This window comes from Magnolia sinica, chromosome 9 (genome assembly GCF_029962835.1).
Source record: "Magnolia sinica isolate HGM2019 chromosome 9, MsV1, whole genome shotgun sequence".
Taxonomy (NCBI): domain Eukaryota; kingdom Viridiplantae; phylum Streptophyta; class Magnoliopsida; order Magnoliales; family Magnoliaceae; genus Magnolia; species Magnolia sinica.
The window spans coordinates 41,137,754-41,156,777 of NC_080581.1; the positions used below are offsets into that span (position 1 = coordinate 41,137,754).

Genomic DNA, 19,024 nt, shown 5'->3' on the forward strand with positions numbered 1-19,024 from the left:
AAGAGCTTGTATGGGCTGAAACAAGCTCCATGGCAATGGTATAAGAAGTTTGACTCGTTTATGTTGAAGCATGGGTATGAAAGAACGGAGTCGGGCCACTGTGTGTTCACGCGCAAGTTCTTAAATGGTGATTTCTTAGTTCTTCTGTTATACGTTAATGACATGCTCATCATGGGAAAAGACATCAAGAAGATTGACAGGCTGAAACAGGAGTTGGGCAAGTTATTCGTGATGAAAGACTTAGGCTTGGATAAACAGATCCTAGGAATGGAGATAACCCGTGACAGAAGCAGCAGGAGGCTTTGGCTGTCACAAGAGCGATATATTAAGAAAGTCCTAGAGCGGTTCGATATGAATGCAGCGAAGCTAGTTAGTACTCCACTGGATGGTCACTTCAGATTGAGCGACAGGCAATGTCCCAAGATGAAGGCAGAGGTGGAAGAGATGCAGAAGATACCCTACGAGTCAGCTGTAGGAAGTTTGATGCATGCTATGGTGTGTACACACCTAAACATAACATATGCGGTTGGTGTAATCAGCTGGTATCTTGCCAATCCTGGCAAAGACCATTGGGTAGCGGTGAAATGGATACTGCGGTATCTAAGAGGCTCATCCAGGTTGAGCCTATGTTATGGTGATGGAAAACCTGTGTTAGAGGGCTACACAGATGCAGATATGACAGGTGACATAGACTCCAGGAAGTCTACATCGGGGTTCATGTTCACGTTTGCTGGGGGAGCGGTTTCTTGGCCTACAGAAGGTCGTAGCATTATCGACGACATAGGCCGAGTATATTACAGTCACAGAGGCATGTAAAGAGATGTTTTGGATGAAAAGATTTCTACAGGAACTTAGCCTGAAGCAGGAGTAGCACGTGGTCTATTGCGATAGTGAAAGTGCTATACACTTGAGCAAGAATGTCAGTCAGCACTCCAAGTCGAAGCACATAGAGATTCGGTATCACTGGATCAGGGATACTTTGGAACAAAAGGTGTTACAACTTGAGAAGATCCACACGGACGATAACGGGTCAGAATGATGACCAAGTCTTTGCTCAAGGGCAAATTCGAGGTTTGTAGAAACCAGGCTAGCTTGAGGAAGGTGAATCCCTCCTGGGTCGGAAAGGGGGAGTTTTGATGGGATTTCCCCCCAGGACTTGACCGGTCGTGAGCCTCGCTCGACTGATCGTGGGTGGCGCTCGACCGGTCAAGTGGGGCTTGACTTGAAGTCCAGCGACCATCTAATTATTTTCTCCGAGGTGCTCGACCAGTCGAGAGAGGTACTCAATTAGTCGAGGTTACGCAAATTCGTTCCACGATTTTGTGCGGATTGCGGAATTTTGAGGCCCTTTCGCAAGGGTGCGAAAGGGAGTTTCCTAAACTATAAATAGGATGTGCGTAGGGCTTTCTAGGTAAGGCAAGAGGGTTTCCTAAAGCTTTATAAGGGTTTGCTAAAGGGTTTAGGGTTATCAAAGGTGTGAGACAGAGAAAAAGAGAGAGAGGAAGCTTGTGGAAGGGAGGTTATGCTCGTAGAGGTGATCTACTATATCTCAGTGCTTCCACGTCCTCAGAATCGGTGAGATCTCTCCATTTTTCCTTTATTCTCTTATTGTTTATTCACTCCTGCGTGAGTAAAGAAGGTTGTAACGTTCTACTTCATAGTGGATTGTTGATTTGACGAGGTCCCGTGGTTTTTACCTCTTTGAGGGTTTTCCACGTAAAAATCGCTTGTGTCATGTGGTTTATGCTTTGATTTATTTCATTGCTTTATTATCCCATAATTCTGGTTTGTTTTCGGAGGCTAGATCCTAAGGTTTTGTGCAAGGCCCTCAACACATTCAACCAATACAAAAGCTAGAGATCAAATGGATATGATCTTCCAATATGGGGGATATTGGTTGTATAGACCATCCACATAGGGACCAATCAAATCAATAGCTTGCGTAATTGAAACACAGGCCTCACGATGCATACAAGCCACACCTCCACCAAAAGGGGGTCTTAAGATGGGCCATACAGGTCACAACCAGCCAATGGAAGGTTAGATCGAAATCAGTCATCTGATTGCACTGCAGTGAGGCCTATAAATCCAATTAGATCACCAAAAGCAGCGATTGATTGGACTTTTTCTGGCTATGTACAAACCATATGAGTGAAAGAGGGCTTTTGTACAAACAATACATCCCTAGGGCCATGCACTTGTATAATTGGTCTTTGAGTAGTATTTGGACTCTTTCATTTGGTTTCGTTGTTTAAGCTTCTTCCCTTCTTTTTTGCATCTTTAAATAGGTTAAATGAGTGAAGGGAGTATGTGTGTCGACCAATAGGATTAGATTATTTATTTTCACTTGCGTTTCTTGTATGAGTTATATGATACTAAGTGACACTCAAGTTGGCTAGCCAAATAGCTTATGAATGATTTGGATGGCAAATGAAGTCATTCTATTAAAAATTTTGTGGGCCACGGAATTTTTGGCTATGCCGATATTTGTGTTTTCCCTTCATATAGGTCTATGTGACCATATCAACAGGTTGATGTCAAATAATCATTATAGTTGACCCTATGAAGCTTTTAATCATGGGTGTTCAATGACCCTTGTTTCCTGTGGTGTGGTCTATATATTGTGTCTGCTTCATTTTTGGGCTCATACCATAAAATTAGTTGGCAATGCATACAACATCGAGGTGGGCCCCACTGTCAGGGTACCAACCACCTCGTTGGTTCTAGGTCCTAGCCGAATCAAGTCCATCTCCATCCACGCAAGTTGTGGTCTGGTGTTGTGTGGGGCATTGTGGGGCTTCCCATGATGTCTGTGTTTTATGTTCCCGCCGTCCATCTGTTATGCCAGCTCATTTTAGGGCATGAACCCAGAAATGAAGCAAATCCAAAGGTCAAGTGGACCACACCACAGGAAACAGTGGGATGTTGACGTTGACTATAGAAACCTTCCTAGCAGCGTAATGTTTATTTGCCATCCAACCTATTGATAAGGTCACACCTAGATGACAGGAAAACACAAATATCAACATGATCCAAAACTTGTGACCCCCATGAAGTTTTTAATGGTGGGCATTCAATCCCTGCTGTGTGGTCCACTTGAGATTTGGATTTGCTTCATTTTTGGGACCATGCCCTAAAAGGAGCTGGAAAAACTGATGGACGACATAGATATACAACATACATCAAGGTGGGCCCTGCGATGCTTAACAAATCACCACACCACCGGGCAGGCTAAGCTTTGTCCAAGCCTAGCTCTCATTGTTAAATGAAGACTAGCCTGGAGATGTGACGGCGAAAATAATCCAACCCAAGTCTGGCCCTAACTCTTTTTTGTTAGCGAGAACCCCAGGGATAAAAATATTAGTTGGACACGTTAGGCCTACCATCATGATTATATGATGTCCGCTCTAATCATTAGACTCCAGACCAATATTTAGGTAAAAGGCCCAAAAGTCAAACCAACTTGTGATTCAAATGGGCTACACCAAGGGAAACAATTTGGAGGGTGGGGTTGCTTTGGACATTGTTTTCAATCATGTGGTCCAACTGAATCATAGATGGGGCTGGTTTTTAAGCCCTAGGCTTAAAATGACTTGACGAGTGTATTTCACATAAACATTGCGGTCGATCCCACCCTTTTTGAAAGAGGTATCTGTAAATATCGTATTAATAATTATTTTGTAAAATTTCCTTTTTTAATTAAAGCTTGTGTGTATGATACGGGGCGTGCTTAGGCTTAAAATGCAAGCCCATTTCCTAATCAGTCAGGATGTGGAACATGTACTGTACAACCCAGCCCGATTGTGGCTCGGCCCGCCTATGACCACGGTAAGGAGAGATCATATAATACAAAAGAAACTTATACCTGGGAGGGCCCCACCATGTTGCTTACGTTAAATCCACCCTAACCACCAAATGTGTCATCCTATTTTAGGTCCATGAACCAAAAATCAGCTCCATTCATTGTTAAGGTAAAACTACACAATTAGAGAAACAATATATAGGGCAACTTTCACCCTTCAAAATGTTTCTCTTGCTGTGGCCCCACCTAAATGACATGGGCCTAAATTTGGGTCAAAGGTCTAAGTTTTGGTGTAGCATCTAAATGGCTAGAATGGATTTTATATAATCATCGTAGTGGCCCTATAAAAATCAAGGGTGGATGTCTCTCCCAACTCTTTCAGTGTGTGCCCTACCTTGGTTACAAGCCACCCTACTTTTTTAGCTCCATGCTTAAACATGAGATTACATGTCTAATGGTTTTCATGTATAACATAGTAGGCCCCATCAGATATCAAGGATTACGTCTTGCCTATGACCCCAAACTAGCAATATGGGTGCGACCCTGACTCTAGGGCCCTCCTAGATGTATTCAATACTATATCTAAGTCGTCCATCAATTTGGAAGCTTATTTTAGGGCATGGTCCCAAAATTCAAGACGACACAAATTTCAGGTGGACACACTGCAGGAAACAATGGTTGTCTCCCCCCCCCCCCCCCAAATCTGCTTAAAGCACTCTCCCACTCCGATTCCAAAGACCTTGATCCATATCAGTTTTGGATCAAGCTTATATTTGTTTTTCCCCAGGTTTGTGACCCTAGGAAAATTTTAATTACGATTGTTCAATGACCACTATTATCTTGTGGTGTGGTCTTCAAATTTGTATCCACTTCATTTTTGGGACCAGGACCTAAAATAAGATGGCCAAACCAATGGACGACACGGATATACATCAAGGTGGGCCTACAGTTAGGGTCACACCCACATAGCTGGTTCGAGGGGTTGCAGCCAGGTGGTGCTCAAAGTGAAGGTTGGCATAGGTAAAATTCCTTTTTAAGGGTTGTGGGGTTATGGTCCACCCAGTGGATAACTTCTAATGTATTAAGTGAATGGATCTCCTTGGATGTTGAACCAATGGTAAGTTTTTTTATGTATGAAAATCATACATATTCACTCATCAATGGCTATACATTGTTTCTTATGGTGATGGTCACTTTAGTGGATAGGTTGCCTCATGGTGGGGCAACTTATGGAGGATTGGGATTTGGCAAGCACTTAATTGGTAGGAGTTGTCCGCTTGGTGGACCTTAAACTATGGTCCAACCAATTGGACTTAAGACATTCTCTTTTTTAATATATTAGCATAAACCACTGCGACACCCACCTTGATTTCTTAACGTCCGGGTACAATCCAGCAAAAAAGAAGGTCCGTTAGACCCAGGTGTAAGGGATACCTTGTGGCTGCTTCTTGAGGTAAAGGCCCACCTTTGGATGAGTAAAATTGTTCATATAGTGAGGACCATGCAAGGGGGATCGAAGCCGATAAATGTCTACACCAGACTATCCTAACCACCGAATTGAGTCTAGTTAATTGGCATTTTGTTAGAGGAACAGGTTGTTCAAATGGGGAGAAATTCGGCATGACCGATGTGATATGTCTCAACGGAGTAGTGAACATTAATTTATGATAGTTTCCTTGGTACATAAGCCACGGCTAGACTTCTCACAAACATAACAGTGGGCCCACCTAGGTTCCAACGCAGGGCGCACCCGTTCTGTGAGCTCAGTTTAGGACATAAAAACCAAAAATGAGTCGAATTTAATACTCTAGTGGGCCGAAATAGTGAGGATTGAACGTCCACAGTTGATATATTTGTGGGGCTTCAGAAGATTTGAATAAGGCTAATATTTGTGTTTTCAGTTCATCCCGCTAATATTTGTGTTTTTAGACTCCACAGTTGATATACATCAAGGTGGGCCTACAGTTAGGGTCACACCCACATAGTTGGTTCGAGGGTTGTAGCCCGGTGGTGCTCAAAGTGAAGGTTGGCATAGGTAAAATTCTTTTTTAAGGGTTGTGGGGTTATGGTCCACCTAGTAAATAACTTCTAATTTATTAAGTGAATGGATCTCCTTGGATGTTGAACCAATGGTAAGTTTTTTTATGTATGAAAATCATACATATTCACTCATCAATGGCTATACATTGTTTCTTATGGTGATGGTCACTTTAGTGGATAGGTTGCCTCATGGTGGGGCAACTTATGGAGGATTGGGATTTGGCAAGCACTTAATTGGTAGGAGTTGTCCGCTTGGTGGACCTTAAACTATGGTCCAACCAATTGGACTTAAGACATTCTCTTTTTTAATATATTAGCATAAACCACTGCGACACCCACCTTGATTTCTTAACGTCCGGGTACAATCCAGCAAAAAAGAAGGTCCGTTAGACCCAGGTGTAAGGGATACCTTGTGGCTGCTTCTTGAGGTAAAGGCCCACCTTTGGATGAGTAAAATTGTTCATATAGTGAGGACCATGCAAGGGGGATCGAAGCCGATAAATGTCTACACCAGACTATCCTAACCACCGAATTGAGTCTAGTTAATTGGCATTTTGTTAGAGGAACAGGTTGTTCAAATGGGGAGAAATTCGGCATGACCGATGTGATATGTCTCAACGGAGTAGTGAACATTAATTTATGATAGTTTCCTTGGTACATAAGCCACGGCTAGACTTCTCACAAACATAACAGTGGGCCCACCTAGGTTCCAACGCAGGGCGCACCCGTTCTGTGAGCTCAGTTTAGGACATAAAAACCAAAAATGAGTCGAATTTAATACTCTAGTGGGCCGAAATAGTGAGGATTGAACGTCCACAGTTGATATATTTGTGGGGCTTCAGAAGATTTGAATAAGGCTAATATTTGTGTTTTCAGTTCATCCCGCTAATATTTGTGTTTTTAGACTCCACAGTTGATATACATCAAGGTGGGCCTACAGTTAGGGTCACACCCACATAGCTGGTTCGAGGGGTTGCAGCCAGGTGGTGCTCAAAGTGAAGGTTGGCATAGGTAAAATTCCTTTTTAAGGGTTGTGGGGTTATGGTCCACCCAGTGGATAACTTCTAATGTATTAAGTGAATGGATCTCCTTGGATGTTGAACCAATGGTAAGTTTTTTTATGTATGAAAATCATACATATTCACTCATCAATGGCTATACATTGTTTCTTATGGTGATGGTCACTTTAGTGGATAGGTTGCCTCATGGTGGGGCAACTTATGGAGGATTGGGATTTGGCAAGCACTTAATTGGTAGGAGTTGTCGTTGGTGGACCTTAAACTATGGTCCAACCAATTGGACTTAAGACATTCTCTTTTTTAATATATTAGCATAAACCACTGCGACACCCACCTTGATTTCTTAACGTCCGGGTACAATCCAGCAAAAAAGAAGGTCCGTTAGACCCAGGTGTAAGGGATACCTTGTGGCTGCTTCTTGAGGTAAAGGCCCACCTTTGGATGAGTAAAATTGTTCATATAGTGAGGACCATGCAAGGGGGATCGAAGCCGATAAATGTCTACACCAGACTATCCTAACCACCGAATTGAGTCTAGTTAATTGGCATTTTGTTAGAGGAACAGGTTGTTCAAATGGGGAGAAATTCGGCATGACCGATGTGATATGTCTCAACGGAGTAGTGAACATTAATTTATGATAGTTTCCTTGGTACATAAGCCACGGCTAGACTTCTCACAAACATAACAGTGGGCCCACCTAGGTTCCAACGCAGGGCGCACCCGTTCTGTGAGCTCAGTTTAGGACATAAAAACCAAAAATGAGTCGAATTTAATACTCTAGTGGGCCGAAATAGTGAGGATTGAACGTCCACAGTTGATATATTTGTGGGGCTTCAGAAGATTTGAATAAGGCTAATATTTGTGTTTTCAGTTCATCCCGCTAATATTTGTGTTTTTAGACTCCACAGTTGATATACATCAAGGTGGGCCTACAGTTAGGGTCACACCCACATAGCTGGTTCGAGGGGTTGCAGCCAGGTGGTGCTCAAAGTGAAGGTTGGCATAGGTAAAATTCCTTTTTAAGGGTTGTGGGGTTATGGTCCACCCAGTGGATAACTTCTAATGTATTAAGTGAATGGATCTCCTTGGATGTTGAACCAATGGTAAGTTTTTTTATGTATGAAAATCATACATATTCACTCATCAATGGCTATACATTGTTTCTTATGGTGATGGTCACTTTAGTGGATAGGTTGCCTCATGGTGGGGCAACTTATGGAGGATTGGGATTTGGCAAGCACTTAATTGGTAGGAGTTGTCCGCTTGGTGGACCTTAAACTATGGTCCAACCAATTGGACTTAAGACATTCTCTTTTTTAATATATTAGCATAAACCACTGCGACACCCACCTTGATTTCTTAACGTCCGGGTACAATCCAGCAAAAAAGAAGGTCCGTTAGACCCAGGTGTAAGGGATACCTTGTGGCTGCTTCTTGAGGTAAAGGCCCACCTTTGGATGAGTAAAATTGTTCATATAGTGAGGACCATGCAAGGGGGATCGAAGCCGATAAATGTCTACACCAGACTATCCTAACCACCGAATTGAGTCTAGTTAATTGGCATTTTGTTAGAGGAACAGGTTGTTCAAATGGGGAGAAATTCGGCATGACCGATGTGATATGTCTCAACGGAGTAGTGAACATTAATTTATGATAGTTTCCTTGGTACATAAGCCACGGCTAGACTTCTCACAAACATAACAGTGGGCCCACCTAGGTTCCAACGCAGGGCGCACCCGTTCTGTGAGCTCAGTTTAGGACATAAAAACCAAAAATGAGTCGAATTTAATACTCTAGTGGGCCGAAATAGTGAGGATTGAACGTCCACAGTTGATATATTTGTGGGGCTTCAGAAGATTTGAATAAGGCTAATATTTGTGTTTTCAGTTCATCCCGCTAATATTTGTGTTTTTAGACTCCACAGTTGATATACATCAAGGTGGGCCTACAGTTAGGGTCGCACCCACATAGTTGGTTCGAGGGTTGCAGCCCGGTGGTGCTCAAAGTGAAGGTTGGCATAGGTAAAATTCCTTTTTAAGGGTTGTGGGGTTATGGTCCACCCAAAGTGGATAACTTCTAATGTATTAAGTGAATGGATCTCCTTGGATGTTGAACCAATGGTAAGTTTTTTTATGTATGAAAATCATACATATTCACTCATCAATGGCTATACATTGTTTCTTATGGTGATGGTCACTTTAGTGGATAGGTTGCCTCATGGTGGGGCAACTTATGGAGGATTGGGATTTGGCAAGCACTTAATTGGTAGGAGTTGTCCGCTTGGTGGACCTTAAACTATGGTCCAACCAATTGGACTTAAGACATTCTCTTTTTTAATATATTAGCATAAACCACTGCGACACCCACCTTGATTTCTTAACGTCCGGGTACAATCCAGCAAAAAAGAAGGTCCGTTAGACCCAGGTGTAAGGGATACCTTGTGGCTGCTTCTTGAGGTAAAGGCCCACCTTTGGATGAAAAAAAAAGGGGGGGGGGGAAAATGTCAAAGGAACCTCCAGAATTGGCATTAATTCAGTTAAAACAAAGGAAATGGGGAGAAATTGGCATGGTGGAATTTCAAGGGAGGAAATTTTTAAATGAAGTTTTTGGTCTCCACGGTAGTTTCCAAAAATAAAGTCCCCCTGGTTCCAACCGGGCACCCCCCCTTTTGGCATAAAACCAAAAAGAGCGAATTTTACTCTTTGGGGCAAAAAATTGAAGTCCAAATTATAATTTTGTGGGGCAAATTTGAATAAGGCAAATTTGTTTTTTTTGCTAAATTTGGTTTTTAGCTATTTGTTAATCAATCCTAAATTTGGTAACCCACATGGGTTCAGGGGTTGGGGGGCCAAAGGAAGGTTTTAAAAAACCTTTTAAGGGTTGGGGGTTAGGTAGGTGGAAATTCTTTTTAAGGTGGTTTTATGTTAACCTGGTAATTTTTATGTATAAAATATCTTTATACAATGGATTTGTTTTTATTATTCACTTTATGGATATTGTCATGGTGGGGCAATTATGGAGGTTGGGTTTGGGCACTTAATTGGAGGATTGGTTGGTGGACCTTAAATAGGTCCCCTTGGACTTAAACATTTCAAAATTGCTAAACCCCCCCCTTATTTCTTAACCCGGACAACCAAAAAACCTTAGCCGTTAAGGGAAGGGGGCCTTGGGTAAAGGACCTTTGGTGGTTTTTAATTAAGGCCACGGGGATGAAGGAAAATGTCTAAGGAACCTCCAGAATTGGTTAGTTAAGGCTTTTTTAAAAAGGTTGTTAAATGGGGAAAATTGGAGACCAGGTTGTTCAAGGGAGGAAATTTTTTGATGCCTTGGTAATAAGCCACGGTAGTTTCCAAAAATAAGGTGGGCCCCCTGGTTCCAAAACCCGCAGGCCCCCTTCGTGGCCTTTAGGCAAAAAACCAAAATGAGTCGTTTAAACCTTACCAAAATGAGGATTAACTCCAAGGGAAATTTGTGGGGTTGAAGTTTAATGGTAATATTTGTGTTTTATTTATGCTAATATTTGTGTTTTTAGACTCCACTTGATATACATCAAGGTGGGCCTACGATCAGGGTAACACCCACATAGCTGGTGAGGGGTTGCAGCCAGGTGGTGCTCAAAGTGAAGGTTGGCATAGGTAAAATTCCTTTTTAAGGGTTGTGGGGTTATGGTCCACCCAGTGGATAACTTCTAATGTATTAAGTGAATGGATCTCCTTGGATGTTGAACCAACGGTAAGTTTTTTTATGTATGAAAATCATACATATTCACTCATCAATGGCTATACATTGTTTTCTATGGTGATGGTCACTTTAGTGGTTAGGTTGCCTCATGGTGGGGCAACTTATGGAGGATTGGGATTTGGCAAGCACTTAATTGGTAGGAGTTGTCCGCTTGGTGGACCTTAAACTATGGTCCAACCAATTAGACTCAAGACATTCTCTTTTTTAATATATTAGCATAAACCACTGCGACACCCACCTTGATTTCTTAACGTCCGAGTACAATCCAGCAAAAAAGAAGGTCCGTTAGACCCAGGTGCAAGGGATACCTTGTGGCTGCTTCTTGAGGCAAAGGCCCACCTTTGGATGAGTACAATTGTTCATATAGTGAGGACTATGCAAGGGGGATTGAAGCCGATAAATGTCTACATCGGACTATCCTAACCACAGAATTGAGTCTAGTTAATTGTCATTTTGTCAGAGGAATAGGTTGTTCAAATGGGGAGAAATTCAGCATGGCCGATGTGATATGTCTCAACGGAGTAGTGAACATTAATTTATGATAGTTTCCTTGGTGCATAAGCCACTGCTAGACTTCTCACAAACATAACAGTGGGCCCACCTAGGTTCCAACACAGGGCGCACCTGTTTTGTGAGCTCAGTTTAGGACATAAAGCCAAAAATGAGTCGAATTCATTACTCCAGTGAGCCGAAATAGTGAGGATTGAACGTCCACAGTTGATATATTTGTGGGGCTTCAGAAGATTTGAATAAGGCTAATATTTGTGTTTTCAGTTCATCCCGCTAATATTTGTGTTTTTAGACTCCACAGTTGATATACATCAAGGTGGGCCTACAGTTAGGGTCACACCCACATAGCTGGTTCGAGGGGTTGCAGCCAGGTGGTGCTCAAAGTGAAGGTTGGCATAGGTAAAATTCCTTTTTAAGGGTTGTGGGGTTATGGTCCACCCAGTGGATAACTTCTAATTTATTAAGTGAATGGATCTCCTTGGATGTTGAACCAACGGTAAGCTTTTTTATGTATGAAAATCATACATATTTACTCATCAATGGCTATACATTGTTTTCTATGGTGATGGTCACTTTAGTGGATAGGTTGCCTCATGGTGGGGCAACTTATGGAGGATTGGGATTTGGCAAGCACTTAATTGGTAGGAGTTGTCCGCTTGGTGGACCTTAAACTATGGTCCAACCAATTGGACTTAAGACATTCTCTTTTTTAATATATTAGCATAAACCACTGCGACACCCACCTTGATTTCTTAACGTCCGGGTACAATCCAGCAAAAAAGAAGGTCCGTTAGACCCAGGTGTAAGGGATACCTTGTGGCTGCTTCTTGAGGTAAAGGCCCACCTTTGGATGAGTAAAATTGTTCATATAGTGAGGACCATGCAAGGGGGATCGAAGCCGATAAATGTCTACCTTAACCACCGAATTGAGTCTAGTTAATTGGCATTTTGTTAGAGGAACAGGTTGTTCAAATGGGGAGAAATTCGGCATGACCGATGTGATATGTCTCAACGGAGTAGTGAACATTAATTTATGATAGTTTCCTTGGTACATAAGCCACGGCTAGACTTCTCACAAACATAACAGTGGGCCCACCTAGGTTCCAACGCAGGGCGCACCCGTTCTGTGAGCTCAGTTTAGGACATAAAAACCAAAAATGAGTCGAATTTAATACTCTAGTGGGCCGAAATAGTGAGGATTGAACGTCCACAGTTGATATATTTGTGGGGCTTCAGAAGATTTGAATAAGGCTAATATTTGTGTTTTCAGTTCATCCTGCTAATATTTGTGTTTTTAGTTCATCCCAGTAGGAATGACGTTATGAACGGTATGGATGGCATGTAAACATCATTGACAACCCAGGGAGTTTCAACGGTAGGAATTTCCCTACCAACCTTTTCCTTTAGTGCGGCCCACTTGAGTCTTGGATCCTATTCAATTTTGGTCTTAAGACCTAAAATGAGCTCACAAAACGGATGGACGGGGTGGATTTCCAACAAACATCGTCGTGGGCCTCACCTACGTTTCCAGCGTAGGAACTTCGTGGCTTTAGCCGTCCTACCCCGCCCAGACCAAAATCCATCAGGGCGGGGCTCTGTGCCCCCAAGGTGATGTGATGGTTTTATCCACGCTGTCCATCCATATTTGGAGATCATTTTAAGATATGAAAACAAAATTGAGGTGGAAGCAACGCTTAAGTGGACCACAAAGTGGGGAATGAATGTCCACCATTAAAAACTTCCTGGGTCTGCAGAAGTTTCGGATCAAGCTGTTATATATATATATATATATATATTCACTTCATCCAGATCTACATGACCTTATGAGTAGGTTGGATGGTAAAAAAAATCACGTTTGCCCTTAGAGATGTTTCAACGGTCAGTGTCATTATAACTGCTTCTTCTTTTCGTGTGGTTCACTAGAGAATTATTCCTTCCTCAATTTTTGGATAGTTCATAAATTGATCTGAGAAAATATATGAACGGCTTGGATAAAACTATCACATCACGGTGGGCCCCACAGAGCCCTGCCCGGACGGATTATTGTCCGGCCAGGGTAGGACGCAATCCGCTTTCCAAATCCGCGTCTCTCACATCTCCTTAACGGTCATTTTTGCTTTGGCTCGCCGACTAAGCAACCTCTCTCTCTCTCTCTCTCTCTCTGAAAACCACTCCTCTCTCTCCCTCTCTGAAAACCTCTCCTTCAATCTCTCTCTCTGTGAGAACCTCTCCTTCCTTCTCCCCCTGCTCTCTCTCCAAACCTCTCTCTCTCTCCCTCTGCCATGACTGCCGGCAACCTCGACGACGCGGGATGAAAAGGTGATGGCTCCAGCGTCATCGGAAATCCAAGGCTTCGGCCGTCAGCGATAGGACGCGAGTACAAGACGTCGATAATGGCTGATGGGCAAGAAAGAACGAGATGCAAACCATCACCGACGCCTGCATCATCGAAAGATGATAATAGCTACCGCCTCTAACAATCACAGGTAAGACGAAGTAAAATTCCTAATGGGACTGAAATCCCCAAATATTCTGGATTTTAGGATTCAAATCCCTAATCTCCGTTTTTGGGAATCGAAATTTCCATGGCCTGATATGGGAATAATTAATCCGGAATTCCCAATTCTTAGATTTGAGATTCGATATTCCAATTCCTAAATTTAGAGTTTCGAAAATCTCTGATTTGGGGATCAAGGTCACTGGGGTCTGAATTTGGAAATTAGAATCCCTAAAGTCTGGATTTAGGGATCGAAAACCCTAATTTATATTCTGGATGCCGAATTCCAGATGTGGGATTCAAAATCTCAGTTGTCTGTTTTGGGAGTGAAAATCCCTATGGCTGGATTTGAGATCCGAAATCCCAACGTCTGGATTGGCTGGATTCGATCATCCATACCTATTGCACAGTGGCTCTGATACCAACTGTAATATTTTCTTAATGCAGAATTGCCGAAGGATCTTGCTGTGCATTAGATATGGAGATCTGAAGAAGTGAATGGCTTACCTTGCTGTGATGCCATTGCTATAGATAGGGATGCTGAGGTCGTCCTTTCCTAACACCCTTTAGAGAAGATACGAAAGGGCTCAACCTTCTGTCGATAGTGTTGGATTGGGGACCCAGCCCTGTTAATATAGGTTAGAGGGGTGAGGAGTTTGAAACCCATCAAAACTTCTCTCCCAAAGGCTCCACACAAATTGGTAATTCTAGTTCCTCTAAAACACTGTGTGCATATCACAGTTGTAGCACTCCACCCCTTACACGAATTTCTGGATGTATCACAACGTAGTGGGGCCCACTGGTGCACCCGATCACATTATCGAACCCTTAGGACAATCTAGACCGTTGATAAATAAGGCCCACCTTATAGAGTTCTTATAGGCCACACTGATTAGACCTTTTGTCTCAAAGAGATAGCTAAAACCTCTTTTTAGTTTTTTGTTTGTCTATGTACCCCTTCATTGATTCTGTCTTTGGTATGCATTTAAGAATCGGATGAGTCTGATACGACTTGTATGAGTCGACTTCGTCTCTGTCAGACCTGATCCGGTTCGATACCACGAGTCAGCCCCCATGAGTCACCCCTGACTTGGGTGAGTCAGGCCTATTCAGCCCAGACTCAGATGAGTGGCGACTTCACTCTGGGCTAAACGGGTTAGGTTAATTCACTAAGTCTTTTAACCATGATCTGTGGCCTACTTGAGTGAAACAACTAGATGTTTAGGTAATGTTATCTAAACCGTGTGGCCCACCTGAGCTGATGGGAATCTCACATGCCATACACATGTGCCATATTTGCTCGTGCATGAAAACAATGGTCGGTTTAAAAATACTTGTCAACAGTACACAGTCTAATGTACATTGTGTCCATTTTGTATGGTCCTAATTTTTGGCACAAATTCAGCTCCATAGTTTGGCACAAATTCAGCTCCATAGTGGGGGCAATGGCTCAAAAGTTACACCATTTGGCATACTGTCCTATGCATGGCCTTTTTTGGATGGTCAATATATCTAGAGAAATGGTTCTCAAAATTGTTTATGGATTGAATAGTTGTGAAAACACCCATTTGCTGCATTTTTTTCGAGAAACGGACCATCCATGAGGTGGACTGAATTGGTTTGTCCAACAGTTCACAGTCTAATGTACATGTGTCTCCATTTTGAGGAGTGTATGGTCCTGCTTTTTGGCACCAAGTCATCTCCATAGAGAGGGCTATGACCCAAAACTTACACCATTTGGCATGCTATCCTATATATGGCCTTTTTTGGATGGTCAATAAATCTATAGAAAAGGTCTTGAAAATTATTTATGGATTGAGTGGTTAGAAACACCCATCTCCTGCATTTTTTGAGAAATGGACCATCCATAGGTGGCCTACAGTCCAACAGTCCAACAGTCAGTCTAATGTACATGTGTGTCCATTTGGAGGAGTGTAAAGTCCTATTTTTGGCACCAGGACATCAACATAGCGAGGGCCATGGCCTAAAAGTCACACCATTTGGCATACTTTCCTACTCGTCACCTTTTTTTTAAAAAAAAATGTCAATAAATTTAGAGAAATGGTCCTGAAAGTTGTTTATGGATTGAATGGTTAGAAACACCCATTTGATGCTCTTTTTTTTTTTTTTCAATGGATTGATCAGTCCAGATTGATTCACTTATTTTGCCCATATTGGTTATAAGGCCGGCACCATTTATTAAATGGTGCTCGATGTACATACAATGGATCTGCCTCAAAAGATTTATAGGAATAGATTTATTAAATGGTGCTCGATGAAATCTTACAAGGCTCATGAGATCTTTGCAACAAACAAGTTGTTCTCGTGTTGGATGTATATCGCCACAGAGTGATTATTCAGAAAACTGGTTTCACCGTGATTCAGAATTCACTAAATTATAGATTTTCTTCTACTCCTAGTAATAGAAGTATCAGCGATACAGGAGAATATATTTGCAAATTTGCTTGCTTTTGCTACTATATGCGATGCTACTAGTTTTATATTTTACTTTCTTTGTTGTTGCCTTTGTGAAACCAATGTTTAGTGGTTCATTCACTTATTGCATTTTTTTTTTCTTTACTTTTTGTTTTTTTTTTGGTTCAGTGTTACATCTTTTAAGCAAACAGGTGGTACTCTTTGCTGGATGTATATGTCGCCATGGATTAATTGCTCAAAAAGGTTAGTTTCGACATGATTTAGAATTCATTACATTACAGGCTTTTATTTGCCTCTAATAATGAAAATGTCATCCAGATGATTAAGATTATATTAGCAACATTTTGCTTGTGTTTTGCTAGTGTTTCCGTCATTCTTCTGCTTTTGGTTGCCTTTGGGCATATAGAATGATTTTCAATCATATGAACCTGTCATATGATTGGGACCCTTTTTCAATGATCTAGATCCTTCATGTGATTGTGATAATTTTCAGTGATACAAAGCACTACCATTCTACAATGTTCTTTCATCAATCTAATCGATAGGTGTTTACAATGATGCCACATGCACCAAAAATCAATAGTTTGGGTAAGTTCTTAGGGATCAAACATTGAAATGATAGGTTGGGGCACATGCACCACTCATATGGATAGGCTTGTATTAAGTGATAGAAATCGTTAACAATATTCTTCGCTCATCAAAGTCGTTCATATGATTTGGCCAATCATATGTTCGGACTCGTATTTAGGGATCTAAATTAGGGATATGGCTGGGCTAATTTCCAATGCTCCAACCTAACGGCATGGTTCGGCCTACTTTTAGTGATCTATATTGTTCAAATGTCTCGACTTGTTTTTTACATTCCAATTATTTTGTTTGGTTGAGTTTCTTACCAGAACCATTCATATGACTAGGCCCATACTCAATGATACAAATCAGTAATGTGGAGGGCTACTTTTCAGGGATTCATACCATTCTTATGATTGGGATCCTAATTATTCGTATGACTTAACCCATTTTCTGTGACTAAAATTGTTTATATGAATGAGCTAATTTTGATGATCTAAACCATTTATAGGATTAGGTTCATATCTCGGAAAAAAAAGGAGCCAAATCGTTAATATGGTTGGACCAATTTTCCTTCATCCAAGCCTTTCATCTGATTGGGCTAGTCATATACACAGATGCGTATTAAGGGGTCTACGTCATCAATATGGTAATGTGGACGGCTTCTTTTAATCATTGAGATTGGGATCTTAATTGGATAGTTTTCGGTGATCTATACCATTGATATGATTGGGATCTTAATTGGAATCGGCTTCTTTTAATCATCCAAGCCATTCACATCAATAAACCTATACTTTGTGATCCAAATTGGTAATGTGGACGGCCAGCCATTAGTTTTCCATAGCATTCACATGACTTGGCCCGCTTCTATTGATCCAAACCTTTTACATGGGCCATTTCAATGGATAAAAAACATTGACCTAGTTGGGCCATTCAGTGGATCCAAATTGTTCATATAATTCGGCTTATTCGGTGATCCAAACTCATAATACGATTGCAGCTGCTTTTCACGATCCAAACTCATCGTATGATTGAAGCTGCTTTTCATGATCCAAACTCATCATATGATTAAAGCGGCTTTTCATGATTCTTTGCAATGGATATGCTAAGTTGATCGATGCCCAAAATTTTGTATGACCCTCTTCAGCTTTACTAATGATCCAAACTGTTCATATCATCTGGCCCATATCTAGTGATCCAAACCTTTGACATGCTTGGGCCATTTCAATAGATGAAAACCTTTAACGTGCTTGGGCAATTTAGCGGATTTGAACTTCTTATATGATTCAGCTCATTCTGCGATCCAAATGTATCATATGATTCGTGCTGCTGTTAGTGATCTAAACTTTTCATATGATTGAAGCCTCTTTCCATGACCCATCCCAATGGATATGCTAAGTTGAACCATCTATTAGTAATACTTGAGGCTGGTTCTCAATGATCCACTCCGCTAATTTTGTAAGACTCTCTGTAGTTCTATACACAATTCAAAGAATTAAGTTTCTTTTTACAACGATCCAAATTCATATAATTTGGCCAATTTCTACTGATCCAAACCTTCGACATGGGCCATTTCGATAGATAAAAAACATCGACATGCTTGGGCCATCCAATAGATCCAAATTGTTCATATAATTCGGCTCATTCAACGATCCAAACTCATCCTATGATTGAAGTTACTTTTCATGATCCAAACTCATCATATGGTTGAAGCTATTTTTCATGATCCAAACTCATCATATGATTAAAGCTGCTTTTCATGATCCATGGCAATGGATATGCTAAATTGATCCATGCCCTAAATTTTTTAGGACTCTCTTCTGCTTTACTAATGCTCCAAACCGTTCATATGATTTGGCCATTTCTAGTGATCCAAACCTTTGACATGCTTGGGCCATTTCAATTGATCAAAACCTTTGACGCGCTTGTGCCAATTCAGCGGATTTGACTTCTTATATCATTCGGCCCCTTCAGCAATCCAAATGCATTATGTGATTCGTGCTGCTTTTAGTGATCTAAACTCATCATATGATTGAAGTCTCTTTCCATGACCCATCCCAATAGATATGTTAAGTTGATCCATCTATTCATAATATTTGAGGTTGGTTCTCATTGATCCACATCGTTAATTTTGTAGGACCCTCTTCAGTTCTATACACAATTCAAACAATTAGGTTTTATTTTACAGTGATCCAATTTCATATGATTTGGCCTGTTTCTATTGATCCAAACCTTTGACATGGGCCATTTCGATGGATAAAAAACAATTGCATGCTTGGGCCATTTAGTGGATCCGAATTGTTCACATAATTCGGCTTATTCGGCGATCCAAACTCATCATATGAATGAAGCTGCTTTTCATTATCCAAACTCACCATATGATTGAAGCTGCTTTTCATGATCCAAACTCAT

General features: G+C 41.4%; 1 protein-coding gene across 1 annotated transcript in view; it reads left to right on the plus strand.

Moving 5' to 3' along the window:
* LOC131255391 (probable serine/threonine-protein kinase PBL11) overlaps positions 1-16,291 on the plus strand; it is a 30,777-nt gene extending 14,486 nt beyond the window's left edge. The window contains exon 3 of the mRNA XM_058256096.1: positions 16,214-16,291. Coding sequence (XP_058112079.1) covers positions 16,214-16,228 — 15 coding nt within the window. The 3' untranslated portion in view covers positions 16,229-16,291. The remainder of the gene's footprint in view (positions 1-16,213) is intronic.
* The last annotated feature ends 2,733 nt before the right edge of the window (positions 16,292-19,024 follow it).